General features: G+C 37.8%; 7 protein-coding genes across 9 annotated transcripts; 4 read left to right on the top strand and 3 right to left on the bottom strand.

The window, feature by feature from the left end:
- The first annotated feature begins 4,204 nt into the window (after nucleotides 1-4,204).
- LOC103421991 (disease resistance protein RPM1) lies at nucleotides 4,205-7,411 on the top strand. The gene has a single exon (XM_008360033.4). The coding sequence runs from the start codon at nucleotides 4,227-4,229 to the stop codon at nucleotides 7,140-7,142; it is 2,916 nt and encodes a 971-aa protein (XP_008358255.3). The 5' UTR covers nucleotides 4,205-4,226; the 3' UTR covers nucleotides 7,143-7,411.
- On the bottom strand, nucleotides 6,540-9,711 carry LOC103411873 (pentatricopeptide repeat-containing protein At5g40410, mitochondrial). The gene is made up of 2 exons (XM_070806676.1): nucleotides 7,608-9,711; nucleotides 6,540-7,172 (listed from the first exon to the last, which is right to left on the bottom strand). The coding sequence occupies exon 1, from the start codon at nucleotides 9,407-9,409 to the stop codon at nucleotides 7,664-7,666; it is 1,746 nt and encodes a 581-aa protein (XP_070662777.1). The 5' UTR covers nucleotides 9,410-9,711; the 3' UTR covers nucleotides 6,540-7,172; nucleotides 7,608-7,663.
- Nucleotides 9,712-10,354: 643 nt separating this feature from the next.
- Nucleotides 10,355-13,511, top strand: LOC103444502 (protein ENHANCED DISEASE RESISTANCE 2-like). 2 transcript variants are annotated; one of them, XM_008383432.4, is made up of 4 exons: nucleotides 10,360-10,620; nucleotides 11,370-12,331; nucleotides 12,953-13,002; nucleotides 13,135-13,511. In XM_008383432.4, exons 2-3 carry the CDS (start codon nucleotides 11,395-11,397, stop codon nucleotides 12,961-12,963), a joined length of 948 nt encoding a protein of 315 aa, XP_008381654.1. In that variant the 5' UTR covers nucleotides 10,360-10,620; nucleotides 11,370-11,394; the 3' UTR covers nucleotides 12,964-13,002; nucleotides 13,135-13,511. The 2 variants fall into 2 exon arrangements, with proteins under 2 accessions (XP_008381652.1, XP_008381654.1); XM_008383430.4 differs by lacking the exon at nucleotides 12,953-13,002 and having other exon boundaries at nucleotides 10,355-10,620.
- A 267-nt stretch (nucleotides 13,512-13,778) lies between these two features.
- LOC103444504 (RHOMBOID-like protein 13) lies at nucleotides 13,779-15,900 on the bottom strand. Its single transcript, XM_008383433.4, has 2 exons — nucleotides 15,687-15,900; nucleotides 13,779-15,179 (listed from the first exon to the last, which is right to left on the bottom strand). The coding sequence occupies exon 2, from the start codon at nucleotides 14,997-14,999 to the stop codon at nucleotides 14,184-14,186; it is 816 nt and encodes a 271-aa protein (XP_008381655.1). The 5' UTR covers nucleotides 15,000-15,179; nucleotides 15,687-15,900; the 3' UTR covers nucleotides 13,779-14,183.
- Nucleotides 15,901-16,950: 1,050 nt separating this feature from the next.
- Nucleotides 16,951-19,846, top strand: LOC103444505 (molybdopterin synthase sulfur carrier subunit). 2 transcript variants are annotated; one of them, XM_029109003.2, is made up of 2 exons: nucleotides 16,951-17,129; nucleotides 19,146-19,846. In XM_029109003.2, exons 1-2 carry the CDS (start codon nucleotides 17,005-17,007, stop codon nucleotides 19,507-19,509), a joined length of 489 nt encoding a protein of 162 aa, XP_028964836.1. In that variant the 5' UTR covers nucleotides 16,951-17,004; the 3' UTR covers nucleotides 19,510-19,846. The 2 variants fall into 2 exon arrangements, with proteins under 2 accessions (XP_028964836.1, XP_028964838.1); XM_029109005.2 differs by lacking the exon at nucleotides 16,951-17,129 and adding an exon at nucleotides 17,220-17,502.
- A 466-nt stretch (nucleotides 19,847-20,312) lies between these two features.
- On the top strand, nucleotides 20,313-21,712 carry LOC139188817 (heavy metal-associated isoprenylated plant protein 8). Its single transcript, XM_070806677.1, has 4 exons — nucleotides 20,313-20,548; nucleotides 20,660-20,838; nucleotides 20,976-21,069; nucleotides 21,321-21,712. Exons 1-4 carry the CDS (start codon nucleotides 20,458-20,460, stop codon nucleotides 21,617-21,619), a joined length of 663 nt encoding a protein of 220 aa, XP_070662778.1. The 5' UTR covers nucleotides 20,313-20,457; the 3' UTR covers nucleotides 21,620-21,712.
- Nucleotides 21,713-21,936: 224 nt separating this feature from the next.
- On the bottom strand, nucleotides 21,937-25,514 carry LOC103444506 (uncharacterized). The gene is made up of 2 exons (XM_008383436.4): nucleotides 23,733-25,514; nucleotides 21,937-22,252 (listed from the first exon to the last, which is right to left on the bottom strand). The coding sequence occupies exons 1-2, from the start codon at nucleotides 24,633-24,635 to the stop codon at nucleotides 22,121-22,123; spliced, it is 1,035 nt and encodes a 344-aa protein (XP_008381658.2). The 5' UTR covers nucleotides 24,636-25,514; the 3' UTR covers nucleotides 21,937-22,120.
- Between the last annotated feature and the right edge of the window lie 1,045 nt (nucleotides 25,515-26,559).

Consider the following 26,559-nt stretch of genomic DNA (forward strand, 5'->3'; position numbering starts at 1 on the left):
CTTCGACTCCAGGATTTGGCTTTTGGATATTGAGTGAAGCTAGTGCTTGATCAATGATGAATGACATTTGATAACCAGCACGCCTTACACGTCTTGCCTTGGCATGAGTTGTCGGAAGCTCATGGTAGTAAACAATAACTTGTGGTGCCATCTCATTTACTGTGAGAAAATAAGTAGCACATAAGACTTCATTTATTCATAGTTAGAGATGAAAAGGTGAATGGGTCCCACTGGACGTGCCAAAAATCATGTTGAGCAAAAATTGTACACAAAATGTAAACAAATAATTCACTCGACACAATTTCACCCTCATTCATTTTTCTGAAGAGGGTTTTATTAGTTTGAGTTCGACCAATTCTAGACTATGCGTCTATTAATTACAATCCTTCGTTAAAAAGGAAAAACCATTTGATTCCAGTATAAATAAATCTTAACTTGGGGATTTGGGTGTTTATTTGATTTTACAAATGCACCTAGGTAGAGCCTTAGATTACCTACGTACCCTCGTTGAGGGATCAAGTCACTTGTAGTTCCTTTGATTTGGTATGTGGATTTTTAGTGAGTGAATGACCCACTAAAAAGGATTTGGTGTTTGGTTTATTTGGGTGAATTTGGTTGAATGAACCAGGGATTCGGTTTTGTGTTTTAGCTTTGCAGTTGCATCTAGAATATGGTACTAGATTGCCTACGTATCCTTGGCATAATCAAACCGGCGTAGTTCACAATGTATTTAGTATCTTCAATGAGTGGATGATTCACTAAAGAACGATTTGTATTTTTGTGTTCTTTGCATTTGATGCCTTATGCAGTTTTAACTCATACAGGCAATGAGCATTTGATGCCTTGTGCAGTTTCAGCTCATGCGGGCGAGGACTTTGAATCATTGGAGCTTTTGATGCCTTGTGCAGTTTTAGCTCATGCGGACGAGGACTTTGAGCCATTAGAGCGTCTTGGAGTCCTCGGGGTCTGTCTTCTGCTACTGTTGGTGCTGCGACGGGAGAGGTGAGGAAGCCGTCCTATGGTTTTGCTCCATTTTTGCCGAGAAAAGAGAGGGAACCAGAGTCCCTGGAAGTTTTGATGAGGAAGGAGTTTGATCCCCCTAGGCCCTAACTTTTGCTGGAAATCGGTGGAAGCCCCCCCATTTTCTTTGCTTTGGGGAGTGGGAAAGCAAAGTTCCTCCATTCTTTTCTCCAAAAACTGAAACACAATGACAAAGGAACCATTAAAAAAACAATAAACTCACCTTGTTTTTTTTATACCCTTGCCGTGTATCCCATTTGCTTGCTTTTCTCTTCTATTTTTTGTCTTGTCTCCCCTGTTGTGTGCTCTTCTCTCTTGTCCTCTTTCTCTCAATTTCTCCCTTTTGTTTTGCTTTTGCAGTCAGTCTCCCCTTTTATAGACTTAGGGTGACAGGAAAAAGGGGGGGGGGGTGAGAAAGTGGGTAGTTTTTCATCAACTCACTTTTGCACGTTGAAGGAAATGGGCAACTCCACACGTTCCAGCAACATCTTTAATTTTTCTGATTTAATTCATTTTTTTATTTGTTTTAAAAAAATGAATGGTGTAGATTTTCTTGGTTAATCTTCACCGTGGATTTTAATTGCTACCATCATCTCCATTTTCCTTGAATTGGGGAACCATTTTTTTACCCCAGCAACTTTCATTCAAAATATCATCTATGATTAATCTTGCTAAACTAATTAACCTTACTTCTTTATTGTTAACCTAAAACTGTAACCAAAGAAATAATTTGAAGGACCCTGAACTCCCTTTAATTGGACATATGATATTATGAGTAAAAGTCCTTGTTTACAAGGCAAGAAAAAAGAACTTTATACATACTTAACCCATCTATAAACACTCCAATCGAACTAAGAAGTCGAAATAACTTGTGGCATAAGTAATCAATCCATTTAATAACTAAAAAGAACAATTTGTTATACAAAGATAACAGTGGCATGCTCAGACCCGTATTAGTTTTTATTGTGAGCCTTAAAGCCTAACAAAGGTCCCACAAAAGGCACCATTCAAACTAATAACAAACTCTTATTGTAGTACACCAAGCAGCAAACCTTGCCCGAAAGGCAAAACCCAGGGGAGTTGTGCGAGGTTTCATTGGCTGCAAATATTTCTTGAATGTGTCATACTGCTCCCTTTGGGTAATTATGACTAGATTGGTACTACAACTTTTTAACAAGGCTTGCATTTACTTTACATGAGGGAAGTATTTGCATTCACGGAATGCTTTCTTTTCTTTACGGATTCAATATTTCTCCACAAAAGCAAAACTTGTCCACTTAATCTTGTAAGTTTCTTTGTTTTCCACCTGAATTGTTACTTGTGAAAGGAGCTTCTTATTGAGCAGAGTTTTGGCCTAAAATCCTCAAACATACCAAATCCAAATCCACCCATATCCAAATAGGGACTTGCATAACATACTATTTATTTTATATAAATATAAATTAGCCTTCATGCACGTGCTCACGCATGTGCAGAGGACATTTTCTAAATCAAGGCATGCTAAGCGCAACTTAAATGTATTTATATGCGTGAATTGCTTCAATAATTTTTTTTATGACAAAAAGAAAGTCAAATATTTGAAGTAAATGAATAATATTAGACCATGCTAGAAGAAACCCCTCATAAACCAATCAAAGCAGATGAATCCACCACTTAGTGTAGACAACATCGTTTGTTAAAAAAAATGAACATTTGACAACTAATTGAATCATATTATTATGCAAGTGCGAAATGCTTTTTTTATCACCAGCAGTAAGCGTCTCTTAAGATGTTTTGAACGTGTTTACAAATAGAGAAAATAATATTTAATAAACAATTGATTGAATCACATTATTACTAACCCATTGTGAGGTTAAACCCACCCCTCTTCCCTTTAGTGTGGATAATATCATTTGTTCGAAAAGAAAAAAAAACAATCATTTGATAACTAATTGAATCACATTATTATGCGCGTGCGAAATACCTTTTTTATAATGGGCACAATGCTTCTCTTAAGATGTTTTGAACATGTTTAAAAATGGAGAAAATAATATTTAATAAACAATTAGTTGAATCACATTATTGCTAGCCCATTATAAGGCTAAGCCAATCCCCTCTCCCTTAGTGTAGATAATAGCGTTTGTTCAAAAAAAAAGAAAACAGTCATTTGACAACTAATTGAATCACATTATTATGCGTGTGCGAAGATCTTTTTTATAACCGGCACTGCATGCCTCTTAAGATGTTTTGAACGTGTTTAAAAAAGAGAAAATAATATTTAATAAACAACTGATTGAATCGCATTATTGCTAGTCTATTGTGAGGTACTAAAAAAAAACTGTACAAAAAGAATTATTATTAAAAAATACTATTTATATGATGAAAATACCCCTACAACTAATTGAATCACATTATTGTTAACCCATTGTGAGACTAAGCCCACCCTCTCCCCCTTAGTGTAGATAATATCGTTTGTTAAAAAAAAAACAATTATTTGACAACTAATTGAATCACATTATTATGCGCGTGCGAAATACCTTTTTTTATAACTGACACTACATGCCTCTTAAGATATTTTGAATGTGTTAAAAGAGAGAAAATAATATTTAATAAACAATTGATTAAATCACATTATTGCTAGCATATTGTGAGGTACTAAAAAAAACTGTACAAAAAGAATTAATTATTAAAAAATACTATTTATATAACGAAAATACCCCTGCATTATTTTGGGCTGTTTTTGAATTTTTTTGTTTGCGAGACATTTTTGTCCAAAATTTTTTTATGAAGCCCGTGATCCCATAAAGGGCTGTTGGCTTTATATATAGAGATGAAAGTGACACTGAAAGAGAGGGAGTTCAATTGTGGGACCTCAGATGGATGGAGGGTAAAACACTCTTTAAGAATTGAGTTAGAAGCCCCTTTTCTAAAAGACGGTTGCAATTGACGGCTTAATGTACGCAACAAGAAATTCAAATTCGATGTGGTTTGGCATTAACTGCGAGTACAGTTTTGGACATTGGAGTCCCAAGTGAAAGACGTGCAGCAACCACACACAAGAAAAGGTATCTTTACAGCTAGCATTGTTTGCAGCACATGCTCCGCTTGCTCACCCATTTGCTTTGGGCTTTTGTTGTATGTGTTTGTTTTTGGTTAGTAATAAAAGTTTCACTTTGACCAAAAAAAAAAAAAAAGGAAAGAAATTTGTTGGTCAATAAAAGTGGCCTATGCGATATTTATTAATAAATACAAGAATCAAATATATAGCAAACGAGACAAGGAAATGCATTTTTATCACTGTACAAAGATTGAAATTGCTGTTGAATTCAATCCAGAGGAGAGGAGAGAGGAGCAAACCAAGAACAAAAAGGCAGCAGATGGCTTCACCTCCATTAGAGTTTTTGACGGGCAAGATAGTATCGATTATCGAAAATGAAGTGTCACTAATAGGAGGAGTTCGTGACCAACTCGATGAAATCAAGCGTGAGCTGCTAACCATGAAGGCTTTCCTGGCAGATGCTGGAAAGAAGGGAGCTCTCAGTGAAGTAGAGAAAACATGGGTGGAAAATGTGAGGGACGTATCCATCGATATCGAAGACATCATTGACGAGTTCACCTATCAAATGAACAGGCACAGAAGTTGGGGTCCATACACAAGAGCCTTTCGTCAAATGATTTGCTTCCCCAAGCATCTTTGGGAGAGGCATAGGATCGCCACCAAATTGCACAATATCATCAGAAAAATCAGAGCTATTCGAGAAAGAAACCAATGTTATGGCGTTGATCGCATACAAGGCATCGGTGCTTCACATAATTACGATCCCAATCGAGTCAGAATCTATGGTGAGTCCTCTCTTTTCTTTAAAGATGATGAACTTGTGGGAATCAAAGATGCTAAGGACAAGTTAGTTGGATGGTTGTTGTCTGAACAGCCAGAAAGAAGTGTAATTTCGGTGGTTGGAATGGGAGGTTCGGGCAAGACCACCTTAGTGGCAAACACCTTCAACAGTCAAACTGTAAAGAAACACTTTGATTGTCATGCTTGGATCACAGTCTCGCAAACTTACAACATCGAAGATCTGCTAAAGATAATGATCAAGGAACTTTTCAGAGCTGCAATGGAAGCTATTCCTCTTGACATAAACAATATGAGCTACAGAGGTTTGGTGGAAATGCTTATAAAATATATGCAGCCGAAGAGGTACGTGATTGTCTTGGATGATGTATGGGATAGAGAACTCTGGAGCCACATAAACGTAGCACTTCCTGATGGAGCACATGGAAGTCGAGTTGTGCTTACAACTCGGAACGAAGACATTGCTTCATTTTCATTCGGGGTCAGAAGCCATGTGTACCATGTTCATCCTCTCATTGAAAAAGAGGCTTGGGATCTTTTTTCCACGAAAGCTTTCTCTAGCTGGCCAGACAGGTCCTGCCCCCAAGAGCTCGAACACATTGCTAGGGATCTTGTTGGAAAGTGCAAAGGTTTACCCCTTGGAATTGTGGCTTTGGGTGCTCTCATGTCAACCAAAAGATTAAAGTCTGAATGGACAAGATTCAGCAGTAGCTTGAATTGGGAGCTAAGCAACAATCCAACACTTGAAGTAGTAAGGAGCATCCTACTGCTAAGCTTCAACGGTTTACCTTATCGACTCAAGCGTTGCTTCTTATATTTTTGCATTTTTCCAGAAGATTATGTGGTTAAATGTGAAAGGCTTAAAAGGCTGTGGATGGCAGAGGGGTTTGTCGAACAAGTTCGAGGGGCTACGCCTGAAGAGATTGCTGAAAGCTACATTGCAGAGCTCACTTGTCGATGCATGCTGCAAGTTGTTCAGAGGGAACCATCTGGAAGGGCAAAAGCATTCAAGGTGCATGACCTTTTGCGAGAACTTGCCCTTTCAATTTCAGAAGCTGAGAAATTTTGTGCAGTGTATCACAGTCAGGAAGCAAATGAAGGGTGTAAGGATTCACACCGGTTATCAGTGCGAGCAAGCAATGGAGAATTTCAACCACACAGAGATATGTCAAAGGTTCGTACCTTCTTTATTTTTTCCCCCGCGATGAGCGATTCTTCTTCACTAGAAAAACTGCCGTCCGGTTTCAAACTGTTAAGAGTCTTGGATCTAAAATATCTTCCGCTTGCTCAACTCCCAGACGATATAGTGAAGTGCTTTAACTTGAGGTATTTAAATCTGAAATCGACAAAAGTGAAAGAGCTTCCGAAAGACATAGGAAACCTCCATAATTTGGAAACATTAAACATTAAGAACTCCATGATAAGGTCACTTCCAGTTGGAATGGTGAAGTTAAAAAACCTACGACATCTTGTGATGTACCATTATCCGGCATATGATGTCAAGTCTTTTAATTGGTTGGATAGCACACAAGCAAGGTTCGACATAAGTAAGCTAGAAAGCTTGCAAGTGTTGGATGGTATTGAGGCAGGAGGCGAGCTAATCAAACAACTTCGACACATGACCCAACTCACTAGACTTAGTGTATCAAATGTAAGAGGTGTTGATGAGAATGACTTGTGCAAATCAATTGAAAGCATGAGACTCCTTCAATTCTTAGGTGTCAAGACAAGTAATGAGGATGAAGTATTACGCTTGGATGCATTGGCAACACCTCCTCCTCTACTCAAGACACTTATCCTAACTGGAAAGCTAGAAAAAGTTCCGCTTTGGTTTCATTCCCTTGACAGCGTTATGCACTTGAGTTTGCATTGGTCCAGATTAAAAGAGGATTTCCTTCCTTACATCCAAACACTACCGAATCTGAACAAACTTGTGCTACACAATGCACATGTCGGGAATCAATTAATCTTTCAAACCGGATTCCAAAAGCTTACTGAATTAAGTGTAGGCAATTTCCCTGAATTGAATACCATCATCATAGAGAATGGGGTGATGCCATCATTACGGACACTGCGAATTGGTGAGTGCATGGAGTTAAAACAACTGCCTGATGGAATCGAACACCTTACATGTCTCCAAGAATTGAATTTTATAGATGTTCCCAGTGAGCTCATAGAGCGAATACATGGAGAAGGAAGCTTGGATCGGTCTAAGGTCAAGCACATCTCCGACATCCGTTATTGCTGCAAAATAGAGTTGGGGTTCTGGGCTTGGAAAAGATTGTGATTCTCCCCAAATCCCTTTGTTTTCCGATATCTGTCCAAAACTTGCTGTGTTATTACCCCGTTTATGGCTTAAATGTAATCTATTTTGGGAATCCTAGTTTTTCTTTTACTTTTTAGTTCTTCATTTTTGCCTGTAATAGCATATTTAAAATTTGCTCCTATGGCATTTCCCTTTTCATACTCTGATTGTGAATTCTGGAAGTCAGGATTGTTAACACAAATTGTAATTAATTAGGTGGTTATTTACTTAAAAGAATTACTTCCTAGGCAGGATTGCAGTTTCATTTATTTATAATCAATTGCAAATATGTTTTCTTTTTCTTCGTATGCAACCTTGGTCTCAGAAAATTCTTCAATTATAAGCATGTTACAGTTGGTGCCATTGAAGTGATACATTCTTGAACACAACAAATGTATTATGCATACAATGCTACTCAATAAAATATCCAAAGCATGAGACTCGTACCTGAAAAGATTACAACCACCACCGTGTGCAGAGTCATCATAAGCAGAAGTTCCTGATCACCAATAATCTCCACACGAACATATTCCATTCGCAAAATGGTGGAAACGCTTTGAATCTCGAATTATGATACTCCGCTTCTCAATCAACGATATGAGTTTTGCAGTGCTGTGACAGTCTCCACAGATTCTAAGGTTCTTGGTAATAATGATTGGCATGTCAGCATTCGTCACCAAAAGCCCAAATGCAATGGCTAATTTCTCACTGTGCTTGCTGATCATATCCTCTTTCACCGCCTCTTCAACATCATGTAGAACACATTCTGTTTCAGACACAAATCCAGCTTCTCGGATCTTTCCAATCACTTCTTCCAATTTGGTATATATCTTATCTGAGTCAGGGTGAGATTGATCACCCACGACAAAGCGATGGATTTTATTTCCGTGTTCGATAAAACTGCATCCAGGGTTTCTAACGAGACCTTTGTCCTTCATCAAAGCCCTCACCTTTGAAGCATCCCTCCACAAACCAGCTGCAGAGTACATATTGGATAGCATGATATAGTTTCTGGAATCTGATGGGTCCAAAGAAAATAATCTCTCAGCAACTTCCTTCCCAAGTTGAGTGTTACCATAAACCCTACAAGCACCAAAAAGAGCCCCCCATACGCCAGAGTTTGGCTCCATTGGCATACGTCTAATCAGCTTGTAAGCATCATTTAGAAGCCCAGAGCGTCCCAGAAGATCAACCATGCATGAATAGTGATCCAACCTAGGCTCAATTCCATAAACTTGAGGCATAATGTTGAAGTAATTCTTCCCCTCCTCGACAAGTCCCGAGTGGCTACAAGCACTTAGCAAATGTGTGAAGGTGACGTGATCAGGCTCCACACCTTCTTTAAGCATGTTTTCAAAGAGCTTCATTGCTTCTCTCCCATACCCATGCACAGCATAGGCTGCAAGCATAGCAGTCCAAGCTACTTTGTCCGGAATATTTATTTCCCCGAAAATCTTAAGTGAGTAATTAAGTCTCCCCAACTTTGCATACAAATCCAGCAGTCCGGTTGCAATTGTGACATTTTCATTGAGACCACATTTCATTATCATACCATGGATGCACTCTGAGAGTTTCCGCAAACCTAAATTCTCACAAGCTTGAAGCAAGGACACCGCAGTGCCATCATCCGGATCAATTCCAGACCTTCTCATGAGATTAAAATAAGCCACTCCATCTGCTGCACTCCCATTTTCAGTGTGAATCGCAATCATTAAATTCCATGATACAACATTTGCTATCGGCATTGTCTCAACCAGTTGAAAAACTTCATCCAAAGAGCCTGACTTTCCATAGAAATTAATCAAAGAATTGACAAGCTTAACTTCCCACAGCACACCCAACTTGAATGCAGAGCCGTGAATGTACATTCCTTCAACAACAGCTCCCCTACTAGCACAGGCGGAGATTATAGACATAAGTGTAACCTCATTGGGTTGTATTCCCATTTCAAACTTCATCCTAAAAAATGCATTCAAGCATTTATCCACATACCCTCTTCGCGAAAACCCAGAAATCAAAGAATTCCAGGAGACCAAGTCCTTATGGGGCAATTCATCGAACAGGTTCCGTGCATCATCTGCACGGCCCAAACTTGAATAACAAGAAACCAGCTGATCGCCAATGAACCCATCTCTATAATCCAACGATTTGACCACGCAGGCCTGAATTGCGCGGCAAAAGGAGACGCAAGTGCAGGACCTCAGAGAAAAAATTAGGGTTGAAAGAAAAGTGTCTGGATTCATCAACATATCCCATCATTTTTCATTCATTCGTTTTGTGTATGCGTTGTTCCATCTGCCAAAACAAAAAGCGTGCTTCTCCTTTCATACATTAGCTTGCTCTGATTCTCACTACTTTTTGTTTGGCGCGTTTGGTATGACTCGGTTGTCTGAGAGAAATTGTCAGTAAAGAAACGGAAAAGGAAGGAAGAATAGACTGGCTGTTTGTCAATAATATAAATATGTCCTTAGATTTTTGCGCTTGTGGCTTGATACTAGACGTTACGAGACTTTGTCAGTAATTTACTAATTTCTGTCCATATAACGTTTGTAGTTTGGCACAACACGTTACCACAACATTATACTCATGTTACGTAAATTTGTTTGTTTAGTATTTTGATTTAAGGTAGACTGTATACTTAAATCGATGAGATGGACCTGATCGAATAAAAAAAAATTTAAAGGTCATATTGACTTGAACAACTTTGGTTCTCATTCAAATATTAAATTGCATCAGTGTATAATGGTAACTTATACTTATGTTTTGGTATGAATATATCACATACGTTGATTCGTTAAACATTAGTCAAACCGTATTATTTGTATTTTTATTGGGTTGTTTTTAAAAGTATTTTCACCACTTCAAGATTTTTACAAGACTTGGGGCATTTATCTTTTGTTTCCTTGCAATTATTACTCCAATTCATCTTCATGTTCTTAAAATCGGGAATATATACATAAAAACGAGCTAATACATACAACATATGATGCGTTTTAAGACAACTTCTACACGTAAATTGATAATTTGGTACATCCAATACTATTGCCAAAAATACTTAATTCTAATCAAATGTTGATAAAAAAATAATAATCAAATGATCTCTTCAAAAATAAAAAATTTCAAACCATGGAAAATAGAAAAGCATAATTTACCCAAAAAAAGGTATTCACCAAAAAAGAAAAAGAAAAAAAGGCAAGCTGTCAAACATAACAAAGCTCGTTTGAACATAACAAGGCGCTCGTTTGAACATAACAAAGCTCGTCTGCAGATGGTGTTAGCAATTTCACCTCCTCTCCTTTGTTGTTAAAGACAAAAGTAACACAAGGAACCAGGCCTCCCTCCCTCCCCAAATAATCAGACTGCAAAACCCTAATTTCCGTTTCCCATTTGTCAATCTGTATAATTAGGGTTTGCAAAGCTACCACGCTTGATTGCCGCAATTTCTACCCCAAAGCTCAAGGTTAGGGTTTTTCTTCCTTATCTCTGAGCCTGTGATCACGCCTTTATGTTATTTGATTCCAAGTTGTAAATTACTTATCTTTTTGCTTCAATTTGGTTCAATATGATCGCAATTTTGGCTGATTGATTTATATTTTTCATTGTTTTGGTTATGTTTAGCTGTGAATCTTATAAGTTCAGCTGGAAATTGGATTCATTTGTGTGGGATTTTTTAATTACTTTGTTTAAATGTTAAATAATTGGGGAAGAAATCCAAGAAAAAAAAACTATTGAGATATTAGACGATTGTTCTGGATTTTTCTTTCTGTTGTAAGGCAGAACAAGGCAAGGAACTTAGCATCCCAGGGAAGAGAGTGCACGGAATATATTTTCTTTGGAGAAAAATATGTTGAACGGTAACGGTGAACATGTTATATGCGGCAATAGCATCCGGCTGTCCGATTTCTGAAGTCCTTTTGTATTGGAAGGGTGTGAAGAATAGTTATGTGATTATTTCTAATTTTGGTTTCTATCAGAAAGAGGCTGTTGTTTCAGCATAGTTACAGAAGTACAAACTACCTCTTTATTCTGATTTTTAGGGGCATTTTCCTTGGTTATGGTATATAGTATAAAGTATTTGTAGAATTTACGATTGTCAGGTTTGTATGGCCATATTTATGGATTGTGTCTCTATGACACAAATCAAACGTAATTCAGGAAAACAGTTATACTCTTTTTGTATTTATCTTGTTTTCTCTTATTATGTGATAGGTTTGCTGCCGAAGGAAAATCTCTTATGGACAGCACTGGTGAAAAGAAGGAGCTTGAATGGATAGAGAGAGTGAGATCAGAAGGAGCTGTTCCACTTCTTGATCCAGACAATTGTCGAAATGGTTGGGCTTCTCCACCTGGGGACAAGTTCTTAGTTAGAGGTCCTGACTACTTGTCAACCAAAGTTAAAGTTCCTGCTGGTGAATATCTTCTAAAGCCTCTTGGTTTCGATTGGATTAGAAGTTCGACAAAGATTGGGGAGGTCTTAAAACATCCAAACAGTCGTGTCAAGAAGGCTATTGAGGAGGAGTTCCCGACTGGTGATAAGCCTTTCGTTTGGGCTTTCAATCTTCAAGTTCCGAATAAGGATAATTACAGTGCTGTGGCGTATTTTACAACCAGAGAGCCTATTCCTGAGGGGTCTTTGATGGACCAGTTCTTGAAGGGTGATGATGGGTTTAGGAATTCAAGGCTTAAATTGATTGCCAACATTGTCAAGGGCCCTTGGATCGTGAGGAAAGCAGTTGGGGAGCAGGCCATATGCATAATTGGGCGTGCCCTTTCTTGTTATTACTGTGCATCAGATAGTTTCTTAGAAGTAGACGTGGATATTGGGTCTTCCATGGTTGCAAGTGCAATAGTTCATCTGGCATTTGGTTATATCACAACTCTGACTGTTGACCTTGCATTTCTCATCGAGAGCCAAACTGAATCAGAGCTTCCAGAACAACTTTTAGGTGCTGTAAGATTCTCTGAACTAGACCCTGCGGTGGCAAGGCCAACTGAACCATATCTTGGTAGGAGTACTGGCAGTTTGCAGTCTAATCTGCCTATACGGTTATGGAAGTCAATTGGACAAGGATTTTCCCACATTCTTCATCCAGGTGACCATGAAAATGGGTCTAGCTCGGGGTCAGCACATGTTAATGGGATTGGAGATAATGAAAACAGCTTAAAAAATGGTAAGTTCTTCTGACCAGTGGTCACATTTGAGCTTACCCACCCCCCATTTTTTGCGTAATGTGGAGTTTCTGTTGTGGAGGAAACGTAATCAGAATGGTTCCTCAAGAAACTTCCGTACGAATTCAGAGAAATTTATAATCTTTTTTCGTGCATGCAACTTAAATTGCTTTTTTTTCTTTTCTTTTTTTTTCTTTTCCTTTGTCCCTCTGTTGTTTTCCCTGTTTCTTGGTCCTATCATTAGGAAGTTCTGCTGGTTGGAATGTGTAATCATACTGAGGCCTGTCCAGTGCACTGTCCTCACCTTTTGTCCCATATGCTCCTTTATCGTGAACAAACAATAAACTATTTTGTTGTCGATGTCTGAACCAATGTTGCTAGTAATTAGGATCTAATTTCTGATGGCATTATGCAAGAGAAGAAATCCTATGACATCATTTATTTGCTTGTGGTCAAATGATACTCTTGACAGAATGGACAATGTATCCATGAATGCTGTTTGAACTCGGATTTAAGCTTCTGAATAGATACTCCTTTTAAAGTTGCACAAAAATATAGACAACCTTTATTTTTCCTTTTTTGGGTGTAATGTTTTGTTTATGTTGTTATATTCAACTGTTCAGGACCAGGCTAAAGATTTTGATGTTTACATGTCCAACAAAACACAGCCATGGTAACATTTTGTGGATCTTTTTGATCAAGTACACTTATTTTTATTTCGCACTTTGGTTGCATCTATTTTAATGTACGATATTACACAATCATATTGACCTACAACACTCTGTGGACATGGTTATACTTGCAGATAGTCAAGTGAAATGTGATGGCGACAAATCAAAGTGATTCGAATTTGTTGGAAGCATCACAGATCAAACTTCTCAACATGGACTGCTTCACTCGTGTCATCTGCTTGTCTCTGATTATCCGGCGCTATGGAGTAGGAAGCCTTGGTGTAGGCACCGAGTCCTAATTCCAGTTGGCAAGATATTCACATTATCAACATTTTAATTTATGTAGATACAATTCTTTTGTTAATTTGACATTTAAACGAGTTTGTAAAGAATAGCGTCGCCCTGTGTAAAAGCTATAGCGGTACCCAGTACCTATCAAGATTCCACTTCATTGGATTTTATGTACTATTGAGAATTATCCCCCGATGATTGCACTTTTTAACATTTGCAACGCTTGTTTCCTCATTTAAAATGTTTCTTGCACTTTGGGCGTGAAAAATTTGGATTCCGAAACCGTTGGATTTCTTGTGTTTAAACATTGCTTGAGGATCCTTGAAAGGTCTGGTGCACTGCTCGAGAGGATTTGGAAAGGTCTCGAGCAATTACACAGGTGCTTTACAACAAAGCACTGGTTGAGCATACAAGGAGTAGCTCGAACCAAAGAAAGGATATCGAAATATGTAACATTTCCACAAGATATGGAACCTCGCCTACCATCTGTTCTGAATTATTTTCCTTAATGCTTGTATCATACAATGAAAATGCTGCAACTCCACTGTCAATACGATTACACAATTCGTTTCCGATCAGTTTCTATGGGAAAAAAAGTAGTAGAATTATACATTGTCTGCTCAACTTAACATTGTCAAGAGATCCAATAAATGATAATAAAAAAATTGCTTCACACAACTATGAACATTTACCATCACATATTCAGAGTAAGCAACAATCTGTCACTCTTTAGCGTCAAACCCGTAGCACCGGAGAATTTGTATCACTGCAGCATGTAGAGGTGAAATATTCGGCAAGTTCTGAGAATTAGCAGTTTCAAGTACGACTAGGGCTTGGTGGATTTAATTCTGAAGTAACTGGACTTTAAGTCAAGCTTGCATTTACAAATATATCACACAAGCTCAACGCCCGAAGCTGGTAATGCGTTCATTTGCAATGCCCTACCATTTCCTGATGCAATAAATCGTACGGCTGGCAACGAAGAATCAGTAACAGGTTCAATCTCAAGAAAACTGAAATCATATGCACTGGATCGCTTCAAACTGAACACAGTAACAAGCACAATCCATCCCAACATGGAAACCGCCCAGTAATTGTTCATCCCGTGAATTAAACCCCAAGCAATAGCATACCCAACAATGATTCCAGATAAATGGCCAATAAAACTTGCTTGAGGAACGATGATTGAGGTAAAAATGAGTGACTCAAATGGTGCAAAACTAATGGGAAGTGAGAGAAATCCAAAAAGATGCAACTTTGACGTGGGTTGCTTCACCGAAAGAATTGTCATCCACCCAAAAACAACACATGAATACCCAACAGCCGTCACTCTCCGAAAATATTCAATCTTGAATTTTTGGATTAACAAATGGTAGATTCCCAAGACTAGCACTCCGGATAGCACAACCAACACAAGCGTGTACTGCAGATAATATTCCACCCCGAGCCCTATGGGACCCAGCTTTTCTACTACCCCAAGACTCCAAAGGGCACTCATATTGAAAACAAGATGAATAATGCTTATATGAGAGAAAGCTGAAGTTATAATCCTCCAATGATGCCCTGCAACCGCAGTTTCATAACTCAAGCCCACATGTGAATAGCCAATGTTTTTCTTCTGTATGTAGAACCAAATCGCACTGCATATTCCTATGAAACAACTTGTGGCTGGTTTGTCCAAGATCTCAAAAACCAATGGCCTACCCATCTGTGCCAACCCTTATTTCTCAAGGATGTTTTAAACTCAACCTATACTATCCCGAAACCACAACTTCCACAAATGTAGTAAGCTGCAGAAGAATCAAGACCACTTTTGCACTACCAAACATGGCATGTAGACAGCTCCTTCAAAGTTCATAAATCAAGGGGCTTCCTCAAAACTGCATAACTGTTTTGGAAACTCAGAAAACAGTTCATAAGTTTAGAATTACCCAGATCAAATACCTTCAATAAAATGTGATGATTCACAACACCCACCACCCAAAATGTGCACAAAACACCAACCCTAGAAATGGGAAGGAAACTTTGGGATTCAATCCAAAATCACCTCTCTAACGAATTTAATAAGTTGAGGGATTAGGTTCCAGAAAGATAATTGAATCAGAGTAATTAGAGTTTTGCAGACATGGAACTTACTTATTCACAATTGTATAGGGAATGATAAAGGTCAAAAAAGACTGATTACATCTATAAAATGTATGAAAATAACAAGGGAAAACGTAATATTGGAGAAATTTGTTAAGAATTGTGAATGAAATCAATCTGGACTCAGAGAACAATCTAAAATTAGGGTTTTTATTTTCAAGTCAGATAGAGAGTAACAGAAATAAACCCAGATCAACACATGAATGGACTTAAATTTGTAATTGCATAAAACCCCAAATCAGTGAAATACCTGAGTGAGAGTGAGACGGAGGCAGATGCTGTGCGGCGAAGAAGATCTGTGGACGAAGCAGATGGCTGTGAACCAATTGAATCCTCAATGTTTTCTGGGAAACGCAGCTGCAATGTCGAGAGAGATGAGAACGACGAAAGGAATGGGGGAGTTAATAGAGGTCGGCGCATTCCATGAGCGATTTGTAGAGTGTTCTCGTAGTAGTGTTGAAAGTGACGCAAAAGGGAAAAGTATTAACTATTAAGCAAGGTTTTATTCTAAAGGGAGGATTAATCTGCCATTAGCTAATGCTTATTAGGGGTAATCACAAATATTACCAACGGATATACATAACGGTCCCCTTAATCCCTCAAATAAGCTTATTTGAGAGACCTTAGGATGCTCATTCCTTAACTTTTTTCGTAAAGGTCCGTCTATATTTTAGTATATTATTCGTAAATCATTAAATTGTAAAAAATTAAATAAATTCAAAATTATTAAGATATCCAATTACAGTGAAGTAAAAAGATAAATACCTTTTTCCAAAGAAACAATATTATGACTATCATTTAATCCAACAATTAAATGGTTTGGGATTTAGATGTTTTTGGTAAAGATGATCTTTTATATAAGATCTAAAATGTTGATCATTGGATCGTTGAAATACAATGTGGAGTGCGCCTTACAAAGAATCCCTCAACTAAGGGGAGTGTGTATACACACATTTGGGGAACAGATCCGGAGCACCTTTTTTTTTTTAAAAAAAAAATTCTACTTTTCTCAAAAATTTTGATACACATTTTTGTGAGCCCATTTCGTATTATACTTTAACAATCCGAACTGTTTATCATTTAGAACATTATTCACAGATCATTCTTGTAAAAAAATATAAATCTAAAACAATTATGACATTCATTTGTAGTGAAAAGTACGGTTCTATATAAAAAATAAAAAAAAATAAAAAATCCTACACTAACAATCGTATAGTTTCAAATTTGGGTATTTGATAGACATCATCTTTAAAGATAAACTTGAAAGATAAACGATTCGAATTATTAAAAAACATTAAGAAGTGAGCTCTGTAAAAAGGTATAAAAATTTGACAGAGCATAACAGAAAATAAACCTAAAACAAATACATACCCAAAACAAGAAAGCAAAGTTGTAAAAGCCCAAAAGCCCAACCCCAACACGGAAGTGTCGAAGTGATATTCTTGTTTGTTTGTTTGTTTTTATTTGGTCAGCGCTCGCGCTTGTTATTCTCTGCAATCTCTGAGCTTCGGAACGGTTGGTGAAGGTAAAGCTTGTACTTGTTCCCATCAATTTCCGGCAACTATTAGATGGGTTTAACTTTTACTTTCTTCATCTTCTGGGCATCCCCAGAACCCTGTTTTTCCTTAAAAAACACAATGCTTGTTTGCTGCTGTGCCACCTCCTTTCAATTCATTTTCAAGTTCGTTTCTTGGTGGGGTTTTCAGTTTTCAACTTCCTTTTGTGTTTATTTCATCTTCCAAAACCAAAGCTTTCCCCCTTCTCACCTTGGTAATTTGGCAGTTGACTTCATACTTGTAACTTGTATGAATCGTAATTGATTAAGAAGGATTTGACTTAATATTCATGCCCCTGAATATTTGTAATAGCTTATAGTTCACATCAGAACTTATAGTGATTCAGTTTTCATTTTTTTTAATTCAAAATTTAAGTGTTGCGTAATTTTTGGTTCAGGGTTGGGAATGGGATAATCAAATGATATCTAGAGTCACCTGTATATGTTTGATCTTCAACATGTGCGCTTTCGATCATCGTTATGTCTTGGAATCTTATAGTGTTCCGAGGTGGTATGATTTAAAACCTGACTTGAGAGAAAACCAATTTGAGGTTTGAGTTTGTATCAATTTTGTTGCGTGCAAGATTAAGTTAAAGTGAGGTTTCTAATTGTTTGTTTGTTAGTTTTTTTCATGAATTTGTTTTCTAGGTGAAAATTGACAATGTGATGCTCCTCTTCTATTACTCTCTCTCTCTCTAAGTTGAATAAGGTTACTGCAATTTTTTGTAGAGCTTTCATGATAATTGTCGACATACAATAGCTTTCTTTCTTTTTTCTTTTATTTTTTATGTTTGATATTGGTTTTGCTTGGTTTGCGGGATGATGCCTGCCATACTGGCATCATTGTGCTCACATGTGAGAACTATTGGTTTTAAAATGCTAGGAAAACACGGATGGCCTTGTAGACTTTATTCAAAAGGATCCGATCAACCAAATTGCTAAACTACATGAACGCCAAGTTTATAATGCATGCATGCACCCTAACGAGTTGCTGCATTAAGTGCAGCAATCTGTATAAACCCTAAAAACAAGTAGATGTACTGACCATAATTTGCAGCCATACTTCTTGTTATGGTGGAGTCTCTTCTCTTCTCTTATACTCAGTGCTTATGTGTTCGGAATACACAGTGGGGCTTATCCTTCTTAATGAACACGAAGATTATATACTGAGAAGAGGGACCAATCCACACCATTGATTTTTGGTAACTGCCTCATCCCATTACTGTGACAGTTACCATCAGTTTTTCGAATTATAAACCAACTGAGATTGTTAATTTCTATCATGGATTCTATCATATCTGTGTGGCTTGTCATCTCGTTGTTGATTCAGTGGTTTTGATGCTCTGTTTCTATAGCTTTCTTACAACTGAAGCTATCTGCTTCAATGGTTACTGCTAATCAGTTAGCCCTTACTCAGTCTCCAGTTTCATTTTTAATTGCAATTGTGGGTAATACTGTTACTGTGAATTGGGATGACTCAAATTATGTCACTTGGAATTTCCAAATTGACCTTTTGTTGGAGGGAAATGGAATAATGGGGTTTATTGATGGATCTATTCCCCGTCCTGATAAATTTTCTCAAGTTGTATGCGATGATAGTATTATTGAGAATGCTGCTGTGATTTCTGATCACTGCTACTTTACCTCTTTCCTCATTTTCATGCATCATCGGTTGTCATAATTCTCAGGAAATGTGGATTACTCTTAGAGAACGATTTGCTAATGTCACTAGAAGTGGTATTAGAAAGAGCTGTTATTGCCGTTGTGGCAATGGCGAGGATTTAGTCATCTTGAATTGTAAGTCTAATAGTTCAAAGATATATGTTCTCATATTCTGGGGGTAAAATTTGCTTATTCCAGATCTCAAAGAAACAGTTGTGGAGTAGTTGTCTGACCAACGAGAAGATGATTGTGAGAATTGTAGTCATGCTAGACTTTGTGAGGTCAAATCTATATGATTGTATGACTGATATTGGAATTGTTTAATTGCATTAGTTATTTACCAGGTATCCTTGGCAGTCATAAAATGGTGGTGGTTTTTTTTTTTCTGATAAGCATGATAGAAGTTGGTTTTTTTTGCTGATTTCCATACCATTGCTCTATCAATTTTATTATGTTATTGGTGTCTTAAAACTGAAGATGTTATTGTTGCAGCCAAAATGTTTCACAACAACTAATTCACGGGGCAGGGTGTTCTGCAATGGATTCCAAACAAGAAGAGATGAAGACGGCAGCCACAGACTCTACAAGTAAGGGGATCGAGGGTTCATCTGTTAAGATAAAGGTGCTGTTCTTTGCGAGGGCTCGTGATCTAACTGGCTTGAGTGATACGCAACTGGAGGTGTCGTCTGGTAGTACTGCACTTGATTGTTTAGATAAGCTCATCACCATGTTTCCAAGCTTGACAGAGATCCGCGGGTGCATGGTGCTTGCTCTTAATGAGGCGTACACAGCTGATTCTGCGGTCGTTAAAGACAAGGATGAGTTGGCCATAATACCTCCAATAAGTGGTGGATAAAGGCATCTCATATAACCAAGAACTGTAAGGATATCCATGTATTCAAAACCTTGAAAAGTAATCGAGGATTGTTCATAGCTTTCGTTGAGCTCATATGCATGCAAGTAACTGCAAGTATATCCACGAAGCCGAAAATCTTGGATATCATTTTTGATAGGTGAAACCCTTGGGTACAGACAATCGTTATTGTCGACATTTGGTAGCCAATAAAGGAAAGCATAAGCAGATTATCTTGAGTTCTTGGATGTATGATGTTTTGATGTATGTGTACAAAACAGTAGTACCAAATAAATTATCTGCTCTCTTTTTACATATGCAGAGCAGATGCATTTGCTAAGGCTGCAGCAGTTGTGCCTAATAATTTGATGACCAGAGTTTACGTTTTAAACGTCGACTGAAATGTTCTACCACTCTGCACTGTCACGTGGGACGTCGGAAAATTGTTATAAATTCCTCCAGATTGTATACCATTAATATATCATAACGGTATTGCTCCTAAAGAAATTAAGCAGAAGATTATTAACCACATAAAAAAGGTTATCATTTTTTTCTTTGAAAAGAATATTCATAATGGGCATTCAATGTCCTATTCTTATTACATGAAAACTGAAATAGAAATGAATTGTAAGGCAGGAAAATATTTGGAAGCCAAATAAAGGTTCCAGAATAGAAACAGTAGAGAATATTTTCATTAATCCAATTGAGAGATAATCCAAATATAAATAATCTATGTTTGGTAACATGGTAAACCACAAGTCAAATAATCACTTATTTATATATCACTTCACCACTATCCTACGAACATAGAGAATTACTGATAATCCACAAGCGGCTTGTACTTGAGTTGGTTAAGATCATTTCTCTCCTGCGTACGAAGTCCCGAGTTCCATTCCTCCTTTCCGGCATCGCTTGTATCCAAAGGGAGATTTCTGACAACCTAACTTCAACATGGCAGAGAGAAAAGAAATTGTGTTGAAAGTATTAATGCATTGTGAAGGATGCCAAAGTCAGGTTTCCAAATGTTTGACGAGTTTTGAAGGTAAAACTTCTTGCACAAATATCTCAGTTTTTTTTTATTGTGCATCTTCCCCATACTACATATGATGAACTTGCAGAAATAATATTTGCAAATTTTCTCTTGACTGGTTAGGCGTTGAGGAAGTTGTGGTTGATTACCCAAATCATAAAGTGACAGTAAAGGGGAAGAACGCCGACCCTCTGAAGGTTTTGGAGAGACTACAAAACAAGTTTAGTAGGAATGCTCAACTCATATCTCCAATACCAAAACCACAAAACCAAGGGCCAAAAGAGCCCAAAAAGAAAGAAGCGGTATTTTTTTCATTTGAGCGATATTCTAATTAATCTAATTTAAATTATGGAGAGGAGCATTCGGTTTTTTTTACATCGACATATTCATTTGCTCTTGTCAACCGTTATCTTACTTGTTTTCGGTTTCGGAAATGTAGGCTACGCCTGAGGTTAAAGTTGTGGTGCTCAAAACGTTGATGCATTGCGAAGGATGTGCAATTGATATTAAGAAATACTTGGAGAAAATGAAAGGTAAATCCCTATTGCGGAGGATGTGCAATTGCTAATTCGCGTTATATCATCAAAATTTGAAATCGTTCGTTTAGCCGTTTAATCTAAATAGATAATTCTTCTATACAACATGTTCTTAATTCGGAACAAGAATTTTCATTTCTCTTGTTGTATATAGAAAACAAGATCTTAGTAATGGACGAGAATGAAACACATGGAAAAACGAGTTTAGGGGTCAATTAACCCGCTCCGTTTTCTTTGGCATATTTTAGGTGTTCTAAGTGTGGAAGCGAACATGGAGAGGTCGACGGTGAGAGTGAGGGGAATAGTTGAAGCAGCAAAGCTGGTAAACTACTTAAAGAAGGAATTAGGGAAGCATGCTGAGATAGTGAAGCAAGAACAAGATGAGAAGAAAGAGCAAGGCAAGGACAGCGGTAACAACAATTACAGAAGCCGAGGAGGAGGAGGAGGAGAATGTGTGTTCCAATATCCACCTCAATATTCAGCTCAACACAATTACCCTTGTCAAACATTTAGCGATGAAAATCCTTTTGCATGTTCCATAATGTAAAAAGCAATTTAAGATTGTAATTGTAGCTCTTTCCTCCTTCCATGGTGCATAACATCTTTTCGGATGCTTTCAGTTTTGGATTTCCTAGCAATAAATGTCACAATAATAATAAATGATTAAACGGTTTCAGTAAACATAAGATTCATTTGTACAGATGGCTCAAACGAGTGATTAATGCTGTATTAACTTGCTAACAAGTTCCCAAAACAACACTTGAGAGAAGGATGGGTGTATACATTCTGCATTTTCCAAGTTCCGGGCATGAAAAGCACGCCGAGAATTCAGATAAAACGATAAAGCATGCTACACAACAGGGAAACGAAAAGTAACGATTGATACCTAGTGGAAATCTTTGTCTGCATTTTACAAATAATTCTTTAGAGTAAATACATAACAGCCACAATCGTTTTGATACAAACCAAGGCACAACAACGCAGTACTTTTAGCACGGTCATGGACAAAGTACTTTCTTTTTCTACATACTTCACAACAAGAATTTTTCTATCTCAAACCCATTACAGGCCATGGATTTATTCCAGCTGCTGGCAGCGAAGGTCGCATTATAGGAACTCGCTTCACCACTGAAAATGCTTCATTGAGACGCACAGCACGGCTCATGAACTGAGACACCTTCTGTAAATATCCCTCAGTTAGATATCCCAGGTTGGCCACCTCAACATATATCTCAAAACACAAAAGAATAATATTTCTTACAACCAGACCCGCTTGAGCTAGAGCTCATTGCCCAAGACAAAATACTTTGAAGAATAAGTAATCAAGGTCAAAGATTCACAAATAAGCCCCTTGTCGCGAGAAAAAAAAAGGGTTTAGAATACCTCAAGTGTCCATGATGATTTATTCTATAGCAACTATCTTTGGATTCATGATCTCTTGAATATGTTGAAATAACCATTAAAAGGTAACCCTTCACCTTTTTGATAAATTGAAAGTATAAAATAAACTGATAGACTTCATTAAGGTCCATTTTGTTTCTAGTTTTGTGTTTCCATGCATAACTTTCTAACTGGCCTATATTGCAAGCTTTCACAAGTTCTTTTAAAGCTATCAGTTCTCTCGGTCTATAAATTTTTAAAAACTATTAGATTGAGTGATCTCTGAGCCTAAAGTTTCTTTCCACTTCAAAGCAGCGGCAAACCAAAAAAAAAATGCAGATACATGAGCATTAAGTTGCATTGAGGAAAAAAGTAGTAGATAGAGGCTGAAGCAAATTGGTGGACTAAAACCAGTGTAGTAGCATCAGCATAGGTCGTAGGATAGTCACCTTGCAGGGTATTAGTTTCTCTTCTTCGGATCTATGTTTTGTTATGAGGAAAGGATAAGAGAATTAGTTTTTCAATGACAGAGAGATTGGGGAATCACCATTGTGTATAGTTCTCAGCTTCCCAAAATGTTTGCTATCAAAATGTTGTTTGTTTGTATAAGTTTGACTACTAATTCACCTCTATTTAAACTTTGATATTTAACTTTTATAGTGATCAAATATCCACCGTTTCTCATCCAAAGAAACGAGAGAAAAAGGTGATACCAGTAAGTTAACATAATAACATCATCTATCAAATAATGGAGGAAGGTGAATAAAACGGGATTTTTACATTCCTTTGCACCAGAAAATGTCGAGAAAAAACAAAACACAGTGTGCAAAAAGTACTCCCAAATGATTATTTATGTTTAAGACAAGTAGTCAAGATTGGAAAACAGAAAAGAAAGATATGAAATGGTAGCATTAAAACTTTTTGCTTACACAAGTCGCTAAATGACAAAAAACAAAGACATATCAGAATGATTCCTATCGCACTTGGGTAGATTCCTTTTAACGAGTCATTGTTTTGCTACAAGAGGACCTAGGAATACAAAGAGTTTGATATAATTGGTTTAAAGAAAGCTTCGTATTTCAACTTTTAACTTTCCAAATAAATAGCAAACACTGGTGCATGAAAACAGATGCAAAAAGATGGTTTAAAACTTTTGATTGACAGCCATAAAGTACAGACCACATAGTAATCTCAATGCAGGCATACTTAACAAATTGCAATAACATGAATTGAAAAACCATGATCACTAAATTAATCGATAATAAATTGCAATAACTAACCTTATCATCCAGAGTAACCTTGAGCTGCAAGCTCTGGCTCTTTCGCTTCATCTTGTGCAATCTCCGCCCCAAGAGCACTAAACCCATTACCGCTGCAGCCACAGACAAGGACCAAACAGGGCTTACCCTGAAAACACAATACTTCAAGACCTCAAATGGGACCTTCCACCACAGGATTGTCCTCTTCCCTACCTCTTCACCGGATTTCGGCTCTGATTTCTCATCTTCAACTGCACTACTTTGACTCTCAACCGATTGTCCTTCTGGCTCATTGTCCAAGTTATTTCCACTTTCCAAGCCACTAAAACCTATCTCGCTTTCCTTCGCAACCTTCTCAAATTTCACAGAAACCAGACTGTCGCCGCCTGAATCAGACCAGAACTTTCCCAAATCCTTATCAAGACTTCCGTTTTCCCCAATTGCTTCAAAGCTCACTCGGCCCTGAGCATCCAACCCACTAACTTTCTCATCCACAGCTCCCCTTTCTCCAGCCCCTCCACAACCCACATGGCCTTTCTCACTTTCCACAAAACCCAATTCTTTTTTCCCCTCAAAATCATGACTTTTTCGGTCATCGGACCGATCACTTGCCGAATCGGACCAAAACCCACCCGATTCTTTTCCACCATATTGAGTCATGGAACCCGGGTCAATCCAACTGGGGTTGTCGGACTCAACCGAACCCTCTTCGCCGGCATCAATCACCGCCTTACCATACCCGAACCTCCCTTGATTATCCAGGGAGAAGTAATCAGGCCTGATCATACCTTCGGCTTGAACATCGATTCCCTCGAAGCTCCTAGGGCTATCAATCGAGTCGTCTGAGTTAACCAGGGTAGGGTCCGAGCTGTTTAGCACCTCCCAGTCCTGCAACTCACCAACTTCTCCTCCTCCTCCGTCCATGGCGGGAATTGATTGGCGGGTATTCGGAATCGGAGGAAATGATAGAAACTCAATAGAACAGTATCAAATTAACAAACCCTAACCCAAAATCTTAATAGAGTAAGCCATACCCTAACCGCGACCAAATGGAAATGAGGTTTCTCTTCCCTCTTGGGGTGTTGGATTGGCAACGAAAAGCAAAGACAGGGTGTTTTTATTGGTACACCACACAAAAATACAGGTACCCTTTTATTCCCAATTCCCACAGATTACACCCACCCCTGTATTTTGATATTTTGAGCAGGGATGATGAGGACTAAGACTTACACGTTGTTGAAGCTGGGCCACCTGTGGTGTTGAAGAATCGGGGCAACACACAAGATAAAAGCCAGAGGTCAAGTTTGTAAATTTCAATACTTTCCGGAAGCTTTGACTAATGGGATCTTGCCACGTCATGGGTAGAGTGGGATGACGAGTGGTGGAACATTGGCCCTTTTAGAAGAGAATGATTTATGTAGACACAGATACACTCTTACAGTGTCGTATCGTGTTACTTATGTTATTGGAATAGAGAAATAAGTTTTTACAAGCATTTTATTGATGCTAAAACATTCCGTGCGGTGTATCAGTGTTGTAAATTGTAGGAGAGAATTTTGAGATGTCCTTTTCTTGACAGAGTAGGAGGAATTGAAATTGGGGGATTGTTGGAAGAAAGGAAGGAGTGGGCAACAAGACAACCGGACGCCACCAATTTTTCTTCGGTGCAACCACCGTTACCAATTCATGGCTGTTGGATTTAAGTGGGTTTTGGTACCTTGACGGGCCTGTTGGGGTCTATCTGAGACAGACCAATTAGGATTACACGATCGTGTGCTTATTTTCTTGACGAATGTATCTGTGGTAGTCTGTCACTGGAGTCTCACATCAAATAATAAATAGATTCTTTTACTTTAATTTTTTTCGGCGACAATTGAGAATAATAATCAACAATGGATGCGCCGGCTTGTTGGGTGGGGTGGGCGGTTGGAATTTGGTTGGAAAAATCGATTGGGAATTAAGAATTTGTATGGCACATGTACATTATTATAAAAACGTTTTTGTTATTTATATGAAAATATATATGTGTGTTGATTTTTCATACGTACTTTTGTATTATTAAAATAAAACATTATTACGGTAATTTATTAATGTCATACAAGTTGGTATTGGAAATATCGGAAATTAAACCCAACTTCACTCATGCGATCCACTTTTTCTCCATGTTGTTCAAATACCACAGGTTTTGATTTTGCTAGTTTAAATTAGAAAGATTGGAGCTAGGGAAGCTATTCATTGACAGTAGGGTTCTAAAGCCAACAGAGAGTGTCACAATTCCAAGAGAGACGCCAAAACCTGGAACCTGCTTTCTACCTGGTGTTTCTCTAAGGTTGTCGTAATGTCCACCAGCGGCAAATTTATAGCAGAAATTAAGCAATCACAATAGATGCTTCCGCAATTGCTGCCCTCTTGTTTTAAGTTTATACAACAGTCCTAAATGAATCGTACAAACGTACCAAATTGTCTAAAACACTTGCGCCCTTCTCGCCACCTAACGAACGTACCAATTGCATGTTGTGGATGCAAATTTCTTCCTCCTTGATCTTGGACAATTTTGCACCTACAAAACAATTAACACCTTAGGTTAAGGCCAAGAGCCTCACGCGCCCACGATGAATGGGGGGGGCTTTGGCCGAAGAACCTCCGATGCCAAAGTTAGAATTTAGAGAGAAAGAGTGTTTAAAGAATTTTAGAATTTTTGCCAAAGTGTTGGAATGAATATTTGGTGAAAATATGAGCCTATTTATAGGGCTAGGTTGGTTTAGGTTTTATTTTGGTTTAATTAGCCAATTAATTGGCTAATTAAACATAAAAGGAAATATTTTTTGATTATGGAATTAATTGGCTA

Source organism: Malus domestica, chromosome 10, assembly GCF_042453785.1.
Source record: "Malus domestica chromosome 10, GDT2T_hap1".
Lineage (NCBI taxonomy): Eukaryota > Viridiplantae > Streptophyta > Magnoliopsida > Rosales > Rosaceae > Malus > Malus domestica.

What these genes read in the sequence shown, in the direction of transcription:
- LOC103421991 (XM_008360033.4), top strand. Translation starts at nt 4,227, where the DNA reads ATGCGATATTTATTAATAAATACAAGAATCAAATATATAGCAAACGAG.
- LOC103411873 (XM_070806676.1), bottom strand. Translation starts at nt 9,409, where the DNA reads ATGTTGATGAATCCAGACACTTTTCTTTCAACCCTAATTTTTTCTCTG.
- LOC103444502 (XM_008383430.4), top strand. Translation starts at nt 11,395, where the DNA reads ATGGACAGCACTGGTGAAAAGAAGGAGCTTGAATGGATAGAGAGAGTG. An exon ending in TGAAAACAGCTTAAAAAATG is followed by an intron (nt 12,332 to 13,134) that starts GTAAGTTCTTCT and finishes TTATACTTGCAG; the next exon opens with ATAGTCAAGTGAAATGTGAT.
- LOC103444504 (XM_008383433.4), bottom strand. Translation starts at nt 14,999, where the DNA reads ATGGGTAGGCCATTGGTTTTTGAGATCTTGGACAAACCAGCCACAAGT.
- LOC103444505 (XM_029109003.2), top strand. Translation starts at nt 17,005, where the DNA reads ATGGGTTTAACTTTTACTTTCTTCATCTTCTGGGCATCCCCAGAACCC. An exon ending in ATTTTCAAGTTCGTTTCTTG is followed by an intron (nt 17,130 to 19,145) that starts GTGGGGTTTTCA and finishes TTATTGTTGCAG; the next exon opens with CCAAAATGTTTCACAACAAC.
- LOC139188817 (XM_070806677.1), top strand. Translation starts at nt 20,458, where the DNA reads ATGGCAGAGAGAAAAGAAATTGTGTTGAAAGTATTAATGCATTGTGAA. An exon ending in AGCCCAAAAAGAAAGAAGCG is followed by an intron (nt 20,839 to 20,975) that starts GTATTTTTTTCA and finishes TCGGAAATGTAG; the next exon opens with GCTACGCCTGAGGTTAAAGT. An exon ending in ATACTTGGAGAAAATGAAAG is followed by an intron (nt 21,070 to 21,320) that starts GTAAATCCCTAT and finishes GGCATATTTTAG; the next exon opens with GTGTTCTAAGTGTGGAAGCG.
- LOC103444506 (XM_008383436.4), bottom strand. Translation starts at nt 24,635, where the DNA reads ATGGACGGAGGAGGAGGAGAAGTTGGTGAGTTGCAGGACTGGGAGGTG. An exon ending in AGGTTACTCTGGATGATAAG is followed by an intron (nt 22,253 to 23,732) that starts GTTAGTTATTGC and finishes GGATATTTACAG; the next exon opens with AAGGTGTCTCAGTTCATGAG.